Source organism: Astatotilapia calliptera, chromosome 16 (genome assembly GCF_964374335.1).
Source record: "Astatotilapia calliptera chromosome 16, fAstCal68.1, whole genome shotgun sequence".
NCBI classification, from domain to species: domain Eukaryota; kingdom Metazoa; phylum Chordata; class Actinopteri; order Cichliformes; family Cichlidae; genus Astatotilapia; species Astatotilapia calliptera.
Window position 1 is genome coordinate 10,130,901 of NC_137437.1, and position 10,121 is coordinate 10,141,021.

Sequence of the window (10,121 nt, forward strand, 5' to 3'; positions counted from 1 at the left end):
TGGGTGTGGAACACTGTTATTCAGCAGGTGGGTAAAATATCTAAGAGGAACTGATATTGAGCTAAAACAGCTATCAAGTATGTGCAAAGTAATAGAATAAAAACATGGAGTTAGAGCAGCTAGTACCCTTTAGGTCTTCCTCCAGAAAACCTCAGTATTTAAATAAATGCACATAAATTTATGACAAGACATCAGCGATTGTATTAAATTGCATTACTTGCACAGAAGTAAAACAACTTGCCATTTATTTTACAAGAAAATGCATTCACACGTGAGGATTTTAATGGCACAAACAACAATCTTTAGACAATGTTATTTTACAGTTTAACAAGAAAATATTCAAGCCCCAAGTAAGAGAAGCAGGGAGTTTGTGGTGCTGACAGAAAGTCAGGCATTAGTGGCAATTATATCAATACCACTTATTCTGGCTCAGAAAATAAACACCAATAGTCCAATGAAAATAATAGTCCAGGTGCCAGATGTATAAAACATTCATTTATATTTTTTGTTTCCACCTAATGTCGGGTGTACTAAATTTTAGCAAGCCTCCTATTGTTTTGGGGGAAATTTGAGGTCCTATAAAAAGCTGCAGCTCTGCTTTCCTTTTTTCAACAATGAAAAACAACCTTTTTTTGCCTCTCGTAGTAATGTGAGTGGTATTTTCTTTCTTTCCCCTTTTACTTTGGACTTAATAGTTGCCTCTGTTCCTTTTTTCCTTTTGGTTGAGTTTCTTCTTTTGTGATTCCAGAATTGAGATCACCAAATAAAAGACAATTTCTTTTATCCACCTTGATGAAAACTCTGCGTCTTCTTTGTGGTTCTATTCATCACCATGTGAAATTATTTGAGCTGCAAATGTCCAGACAGTTAAAGGAGCTCCTACATCCATTCATGACTGCAGAACGGAGTGGAAACAAGGCTGATGGACAAGAGTGGAGTTTCATGAAGGCTGAGATTAAGGGGGGGGGGGGGGGGGGGGGGTTTGCGTTGGACATCTATTATCAAAACAATCTTGAAACTGCAGTTTCTGGTCCTTAGACGTCCAGCACCAGCAAGCAGTCAGATAGCAGCATGTACAACAGGAATCATGTAAAGAAATACACTGTCCATAAAAGAAATCCATAATGAATCCAAAAGTATCACTTATCACTTATTTTCCAACAAACAGCGTTGCTGGTACTTTCCCCCATATGAATGACAGCAGTCATCCACAGACAGGCACGTTTCCAAAATATACAGATTTTGCTAATTCTGTTATTAAACACCTTGTTTGTTTTTAATTCTAGGAGTCTATCATATAATCTAGCAACAGTATCTTTCACCGTTTACCTGCTTATCACTGTTCAAATAAATGCTTTCACAGACAATCTGTGACCATGTTCCATCCAGTCAATTGTGCAGTTCGACACCAGCAGCAGGAAAGATGCAGAGTATCCTCTGGATACTACTAGCGCTATCATTACTACAAGGACTCTTCATCAGATTCACTGTCTGCATTTGCCTTTGTCAGGAGCTCGAGCTCCTCACCGTCCTGCAACACAAAAAAGAGACAAGGCATCAGAATGAATGCACAAGTGGTCAAATCCAGTGGACAAATCTGCAGACAATGAGGCACTGTGCACATCTTTTTTCTGTCTTCAGAAAGTGGAGGGCAGTATTTGCTCCCCGAAAAACACCAGGGAAGTACCGTGCATTTTAAAGCCACGGCTGCCAATGGAGAGGGTATTTTTGTTAGTGCTCTAGCAAAGAAACAAACACCTGAAACCTGGCATTTCACATGAATTACAGGGTTTCTTCCTGGGGACGCTGGGGATGAAAAGAATTCCAGGATAGTATCCCCACAGACTACTGTATTGTTAAATAGCTTCTTCCATCAAAAAACACTTGACTACTAAAGGAATTATATGAAGCAAGGCTCCAGCATGAGCCTGAATGCTATTTTCATAGCTGGGAATCAGGTTTCCTCCTGCACTCAAGAAATGACATTACAGAGAAACAAGAGCCAAGTTTCCTGCAGAGCACTTGGTATGTGGGCGGGAGTAGAGGAAGTGGATATACATCGGGGTTAGGTGAGCGAAGTTGTGTGAGGAAAAGGAGTGTGTGGGCTTGTGTGCGTGACTACTGAGGATATGTGGTTTGTCTCCTACCCCTCTTGACCTCTCAAACACCTCCCCGTTGATGACCCGTAGTTTCTCTCGCTGCAGGCTATATTCCAGGTCCTTGTGCCAGCTGGCATTGTAGATAAAGATGGCCAGCAGGACAGTGGGTGCCTGGAAGAAGAAGTCCAGCGAAGGGTGGAAGTCAAAGAGGAAGAGGGAGAGGCCTGTGACCAGAACAGTAGTGATCTGGCCAGTCAGCACATGGAACATGTTGTCTCTGAATTTTAAGATGAAGGCCACGGATAAGCCCAGGGCAGCTAGGGAGAACACAGAAGATTATGAGTTCTTCAAATGCATACTAGAGATAGATAAATGAACTAGTCCAGTTAATAACAAATTACATCCAGCAGCTGGATTAGTGTAGCTTAGCACTGATGCCAGAAGCAGGACCAAATACCCACCAGGTTCTGTTCAGAGGCATAAAACAACTCAAGTACCAGCAGCTTACAAGATCACAAGTTAAGATGATTTTGTCTGTAGACGACAGAAATTGTACAAAGTAGTGGTTTTGCATGCTACAGTCTTTTGGAGCTCCCACTCCGACCCCTCCTCTATTTACGCCAGCTTTCATCTGATTGGCTGCCCCTACATCTGAGCTTCTACAAACAGAACCAGGCGCTGCACCACTTCCTCTGCTTATCAATTTGACAGACTTCCTTCAACCCAGCCATCCCTTCCAGCTCATCCTGGAGGACACAGTATTCCCCAAGCCCGCTGAGACCTCCTCCCAGTAGGACATGGCCAAAAACACCTCACCTACCTAGGAGTCCAGGAGGAATCCTGGTTAGATGCCCCGAGTACCTCAACTGTCTTCTTTTGATGAACATATTTTCTCTTCCTCAAGCAACTTCTATAATCCACATGGACATGTTTGCATATAATTCAAAGCAGCAAACTAATTTAATTAAATTAGAGTGGACATCTCCAGCAACAGAAATGACAGTAGGAGATCTCAGTTCAATAAACATCACACTTATGCCTGCTTGATATTCATCTTCCAGTCATATGCTGTATAAAACAGTATTCAAATGTCCCTCTGATGTGAGAATGATGCACTACAGTGCTGACTGAAGTTATCAATCTTGTGATAGGCAGAAACACCAAAAGTTAAAAATGTTAAATGTAATTTTGTGGTCCCAATGACTGCATGATGTCCAAAAGTAGAATAAATGTTGAAGCTGTTTTGGTCCACTTTTGTTTAACACTGACATTTTGGAAGAAACTGACAAATCTGACTAATGGGGAAAGAAAAAATACAAATTTGTGATGACAGTGCGAGTCATTAATCCACCATTACTCACCAGTGACCAGCACCAAGCCCAGGGAATAAATGTTATGTCCATGTAGGAGGCCACAGTGCATGGTGAGACCTCGTGCCTCGCTGTTGAGCCCAAGAGTCAGACCATTAAACACCACACCAAAGGCATACCTAAAAAACACGCAGTAAAAACGACTGATGTTAGCACCAAAGTCATCCACGTGTCCTCTGCTTTCCCATTTTCTTCACAAGCAGCTTCTCACAGTTTACTGTTCTGTATGAAGATGCTTTCAGTGAGCTGCTCTCCTTCTTTGAGAATCTTCTCATTGTATATGTTGGCCATGGCAGAGATGAAGCACTGGAGGATGAGCAGGATGTGACCCACACCCAGAGATTGAAGCTTCGATACTACTTTGTCCCTCCAGGCCTGGCCGGGCAGGGTTGATGCCCATGATATACTGGCAGTGTAAAGGAACAAAGATGTGAAAAAGCGTATTTAATGTAACGTGTACATTACAGTATTTCACTGTAGATTAATAAATAATACAAAAATGTTATCAAGTTGCAAAAGAAGTGCTCAGAATTTCCCAAAGCTCTCTGCGCCATTTTACTTACAGAATACTTTCTCGATGCAGCAGTCAAAAACACCATCATTTAAATCTAATATTACAAATATGACAGATATGTGTCATTTATTAGATTACCAAACCTTTTCTTCTCCCTTTGCATAAAAGACCTGCTAAAATAGTTGGAACTGATACATATAATCTTTCCATCTCTCCCTACAGCTGTGGGCAGTTTAATATTCAGCTTCCCAGCATGAGCTGCAAAATCAACTACATTTGAGGGGACTGATCTCACTAAATGAATTCAAGGTGATTAGAAATTATTTGAATACAGTGATAAATGTTTTGCAGCCTCACTACATTTGACCTGCCATGATGTTTTCATAGTTTTGAAATGTTTTACTTAAGTTTCTACACTTTATTCTTTATCTCATGTGTATAAATATGCTCACTGGGTGTGTATTGTTCTATTTCGTGCTGCTGCTCATCTTGTTCTGGAAAATTGTTCTGCTGCAAAAATATTTTAAAGCTCCGAAGATCTACTTCCTAGTTAAGTAAAGGTTAAATAATCCTGCATGCTTCACTTTTACCTGCTGTTCTTCATCTCCTCCAGAAGCTGGGTGTAGAGTAGGCAAGAGTTGGAGGGGCTAGAAAGTGGGTTTGAGTGAAGACTGGGAACAGCTATTGAGTTTTGCTTGCCTCCTGATCCTGTTGTCAAGGAAACGATGGACAGGAAGAGAATAACCAACGCTGCCCACTGAACCCAAGACAGGCGCCTCCTGTAGGAAAAGGCCAAGTAAAAAACAAAAAACAAATGACGCTTAATCTATTAGCTTATGATATACAGTAATAAAAATAACAGCCTGAAGATCAAATTACCTGTGAGTGCTTTAGTGCACTGGGACAAGCAAAACACATTCAGTAACAGTGTTCCATGGTATAGGAGACCATTCTCACTCACATGCACACTTTGGTCCGCTTACAATTGGAAAACATGAAAAAAATGTCTTTTTTCCTCAAGAGACCAACCAAATAAAATCTTAAAATATCACCTCTCATTCCACAATCAAACACACACAACATGTTTCTGAAGAACAGTTGAGTTAAAAGTGAAACTTACTTCAAAACTATTCTAAAGAGCACAGCTGTGGTCAGGATGACAAAGTTGGAGAACAACACTGCCATAGCCTGGGAACAAAAAGAACAGCAGCAGCTCAGCACATTTAAAGCATCAAATGTGCAGGACATTTTGTTAATGCCAGTCTGATATGAAAAGCTCAAATCTACAAACTGGAAAATGAGATTTGGATGTTAACAAAGGGTTAAAAAAATTTGCAGTCCAGGCAACCACATTTCCCTCTAGCAGCTATCATTTAGCAAACATCTTAAATATCTTATCTGTACTGACGGGCTGCAGGTAGCTCATAACATAGAAGATGATGAGGTTGTCAAGAAAGTAAAGGAAAGCAGGGACGGCCCACTTCAGGGAGCTGAGGAAGGAAGAGCTGGAGGCACAACCCAAATCTCTGCATGATCGGCCCTCTGTAGTAACAGAAAGAAAGAGTCAACGAACATCCTTCACTCATGGAACACAGAATGAGGTCAGATGAACTTATGAACACAAATATTAGTTGTAAGACTTGTCGTGGTTTTTGTCATATTCGAGACATGATAAATACCAATACCCAGATTATTGATCCCTTCTATTTTGTAATGGTTAATTCAACATTCCTGTTGCCACTGACCTTTAATTGGAGGGTTGACCTTATTTTGACTGGCCATCATTCACTAACCTGTCTCCTATAGACTTCATTAGTTTAGATTTTTAGTGCCTTCTACGATCCAAGCTAGCAGATGTATTGAAATCTAAAAATAATTTCAACAGGCAGTCACACCTATGTATGATAAACTAATAGGTACAATCCCAAAATTCTGGAGACACAGGACTTTATAATAAATAACACATAATTAATAATTCATTAATAATGGTCCTCTACAGGAAATTGGGCCAGTCTGACAGAAAGATTCTCTCTTTGTAAGTTTGAGATGAAAATTTACACAAATGAAACCACAAAAATGGGGCTTTTAACCTTAAAAACAGATCAGTCATATTTAACTGCTATGTTTTCTTTATTTTCATAGGCAAACTTGTAATCACACTTCCAACATTATCTTAGTTTCTTTTTAACTTCTTCCACATTCAAGCAGTTTGCCCAGATATCTGAAATTGAGGGTGTTTTCACATCTATAGTTCATTTACTCTGGTCCTAGCCACTTGATGAGTTTGTAAACTTTTAGCTTTTCGCTGTGATTGGGTTTGTTTCCACACAGAGAAGAAATCAAGTGAACTCCACACAAACCAAACTGCGTCACTACAAACAATGTGACAATGTTCAGTTTGCTCAGCAGCCAGATTTGTCGGGCTGGGAGCAACAAAAGTAAACGCAGGAAGAAGGTGCTGAACACAGAGAATTTACATTTATTTCATGGTTAGCTGCTAGCTCGTACAGACCTTTGCACATCTATAGTACCTTTCGATGCTGAGATTACAAAGCATACATTGCTATGGGATGGGGTTTTTTTTATAGCTCAAACTACACCTTCACACCATAAACGAACCGCTCTGGAGTCAATTTGGAACTGTACTGAGACCACTTCCTCCAAAGGGTCTCGGTGCTGTTCTTTTCATCCGCTCCTGAGTGCAGTCACACCTGCACGAACGAACTACACCAAGGAGGGAAAACGAACTAGAGTTTGATTTAAACAGACAAAACACCGCAGGTGAGAAAACACTTTGAGATGTGATATGAAACCAGAACATAAGCTGATCCCAACTAGGACACACACGCAGGCATCAAAGTTTACCTCGGACTATGACCCTGACTGACATGACCAGACAGAAGAGCAGTTTAAGAGCCTCGGCAAGCAGATTTACAGATGCTGGGAGGAAGTCATACTTGTTTTCTGCAAAAAGAACAAAATGTGAAGACACGTGCTGAGCAAGCTGCCAACACATTAACACTGTTTTTTAAATCTTTTTATCCAGCTGTGGAAAAAAAAAAAAAGTTGTGTGCATGTGTTTACTGTCAGGTAATCACCGGCATTGGCAGACATTTTCAGAAGTAGGATGCGGCTGGTCCCCAGTGTTACAAAGCCTAGCCCGAGAGCAAGAGTGTAGGCTGATGAGCGGGAGCACAGCCTGGGGCACAAGGGGCAGCATGCCATGGCTGCGACTGGAAATGGATCCAGCCAAACCTGCTGGAATACATACAACGATGCACGCACACATGTTTATCAGACTTCCCCTTTACATTATGATTATTATACTGCCAAAGAATTTTTTAAAACTTCAATATTCAGTAAGATGACCTTTATATTCCAAGAAATCTATGTATCAGGCCAGCTTTCAGGTCAATTCTTTAAGTAATCCAAGAGATTTATGTGGATGTTGGCTGTTTTTGTTTATTCTCTGTCAAACTATGACTCAATAAGCACTGTTGCAACAGGGCTCACAGGGATTTTCAGTCTGGTTATTGTGTCATTTGGCATACCATAACATTTTCTTCCAATTTCCCTTCCTTAAGAGTAATTTTTTGACAGCCACCCTCACACTGACACCATTTCTGATGCGGCTTCAGTAAGCAGTATATGGATCAACTGCAAGCTCAGATGCATCTCTCAGGTCCTGTGTCAGGTCTTTGCTGCATTTTTTCCCCCCCTTATTCTAAAGAACGTGACTTTGAGATACTGTTAATCAGCTGTGGGCAGGTTTTTAAGCCTGCCACTTCTTCTTTTGTCCTCCACTTGTCTACCTTCCTTTTGCTTTTAAAGACACGCTGCACACCACGCTGATGTGGTGTGCAGCGTGGTGGCATATGGCACCACCATATGCCAAGTTTTCAGCTAACACTTCTTTGGTGCAAAAAATGCAATTTTGTCCCTGTCAAACAGCATTATCCTGGGCATTTGTTGTATATTCAAATAAGTAAATGGGCACAAATTCTGTGTTTTTGTGAGAGGCAGCAAGTAATAAAGTGGCTAGAAATATATTTTAAAATTGGCTCTTTGCTCAGTTGTTTGTTATGTGCAGACACAACACTGAGTTGGGCTCTCCTATTCTTGAATAATTCACAGGTCAGTGTTAAGTGGCTTATCAAACAAACAAAAATAAATAAATAAAAGTTCCTCTGAAAATAATCAGGTACAATGACTGGACTGAAAATTTGTTTTTCTTTTTAAAAAAAAAAAAAAAAAAAAAAGCCGCCAATAGCCACAAATGAGGCTAGCTTCAATATTTTAGCACAGTACTGTATATCCACAATTTCACCAAGACAAAAAAACACTCCCTGCTTAACAACAAGTATTGGTGCTGGGGGGGTTTCTGTTCACTAATTTAACAAAAAATAATAATAATGATTACACTAGATAGCTATAATAACTACTGAATGATGTTTTAAAAGTACTCTTGCTTTAATTTAAGCTTATTTGATACAGTGCTTCCTCTCCTTTACCTACTCACAAGAGAAAATACGTGTTTTGTACTCTTGCAATCTAAGGCGTTTGGGGGAAAACGCGACTTACATTACCATGATCTTGGCGTCTGAGAACCTACACAGACCTAAATACACAGAATTTAAACACCGACACTTTGCTAAAATACGTAGTTATATTTCACTTTTACAAAGACTTAGTGACTTAAGAACTAACAAAACAAACTTACGGCAAATTAGTCGACAGTTTTTAAATCAACTTCCAGCTTTTGAGATAATTTAAACTCCATTGCCATGTCCAATAATACTCATAAAACTTATAAAAATCACCCGAAAATTGGCAGGACGGTAAGTTAGACTGTTCAAACACACAAAATTCAACACACAGCTCTATTAGCACAGAGGTGGCCTTGCATCACTAGCCTTTAAATCGTCACCTTTGTGCCAATAAACGCCGATAAAACACGCTTGTTCTTTTAAATATTCGGAAATTATTTTTTGAGGCTACTGTCCATAACATGAGAAAACAGGGCAGTGTTATAAATACCTGCCTGTTAGTCTTCTTTAGTACGAAACATAACCGAGGGATTGCATTTCGCCAACACTACCGCTTCCTGGTTGATCTGCGCATGCGTTAAAACACAGGTTACGACGTCATCCCGTTTTGGGCTTTGGAGTTGACGTCACGCCGCATTGCATTGTGGGATCGCGGCGCCATGACAGAAGGCCACAAATCAAAACAAACACACTACTGTGTTGGAAGCAGGACTATCAGAACCATGCTTAACCTCCTAGGACCTGCCGTCCACATATGTGGACATCACATTTGGGTTATTTAGACAAAAATACTCAATTTTGCTCTACATGGGCCTGATATCCACTTACGAGAACATTATACTGCTACCGTTCTATCATAATCTTAAATGAATATCCTCATTTGTGGCTCTTGTTTTTCTTAAAAACAAAAGTAAGTTAAAAAAAATCTGGTAATTCTTTGTTTTTACATTCATCGGGCCCCAATATGCCCAAATATCAAAGAGAAATTAAAATCAGCGCAAAAGACAAAGGGCTGTATCGCGACCGATTGCGCCCAGACGCCAAGACCGGCCGTACTTGGAAAAAATAGTGTGCATCGGTAATGTGGACCCGTATGAAATAAGGCAGTGGAGCGGAAACTCTATTAGATTAGATTAGATAGAACTTTATTAATCCCTCGGGTGGGTTCCTCTGGGAAATTCGATTTCCAGAAAAGCACAGCACCGACAGAAGTTACAGAGTTAGAGAATATTATATATATATATATACACACACACACACACATATATATATAAATACAGAGACAATATAAATAAAATATACGAAGGGGATAAATAGAATAAATAGGAATAAAAAATAAAAATACAAGTGAATTGCACATTTCAAGTATTGAGGTCTATTGCACTGTTGACTATTTACAAAAGTATTGCACAAAAGGTATTGCACAGTGAGGTGAAGAGGCACTACAACTTAGTTGTTCCCCCCTCCTTTGTCCTCCTGTTTCCCCTCCCTCTCCCCTCCAGAGAGGAGTTAAACAGTCTGATGGTGTGTGGGACAAAGGAGTTTTTAAGTCTGTTAGTTCTTGTCTTTGGGAGAAGCAACCTGTCACTGA

General features: G+C 40.1%; 1 protein-coding gene across 5 annotated transcripts; it reads right to left on the reverse strand.

Moving 5' to 3' along the window:
- Nucleotides 1-196: 196 nt before the first annotated feature.
- Nucleotides 197-9,150, reverse strand: slc35a5 (solute carrier family 35 member A5). 5 transcript variants are annotated; one of them, XM_026144281.2, is made up of 10 exons: nucleotides 9,021-9,150; nucleotides 7,082-7,241; nucleotides 6,849-6,947; nucleotides 5,392-5,525; nucleotides 5,104-5,171; nucleotides 4,574-4,762; nucleotides 3,681-3,875; nucleotides 3,461-3,588; nucleotides 2,148-2,416; nucleotides 197-1,531 (listed from the first exon to the last, which is right to left on the reverse strand). In XM_026144281.2, exons 2-10 carry the CDS (start codon nucleotides 7,206-7,208, stop codon nucleotides 1,463-1,465), a joined length of 1,278 nt encoding a protein of 425 aa, XP_026000066.2. In that variant the 5' UTR covers nucleotides 7,209-7,241; nucleotides 9,021-9,150; the 3' UTR covers nucleotides 197-1,462. The 5 variants fall into 5 exon arrangements, with proteins under 5 accessions (XP_026000066.2, XP_080147251.1, XP_080147252.1 ...); XM_080291125.1 differs by having other exon boundaries at nucleotides 7,082-7,238; nucleotides 9,025-9,135; XM_080291126.1 differs by having other exon boundaries at nucleotides 7,082-7,238; nucleotides 9,021-9,125.
- Between the last annotated feature and the right edge of the window lie 971 nt (nucleotides 9,151-10,121).

Bases quoted from the DNA above. Each gene is read 5' to 3' on its own strand.
- slc35a5 (XM_026144281.2), bottom strand. From the start codon at position 7,208: ATGGCATGCTGCCCCTTGTGCCCCAGGCTGTGCTCCCGCTCATCAGCC. The intron at 5,526-6,848 runs GTAAACTTTGAT...CTGTTACTACAG, and splicing joins AGTCAGGGTCATAGTCCGAG to AGGGCCGATCATGCAGAGAT. The intron at 2,417-3,460 runs GTGAGTAATGGT...TGTTCTCCCTAG, and splicing joins GGGCTTGGTGCTGGTCACTG to CTGCCCTGGGCTTATCCGTG.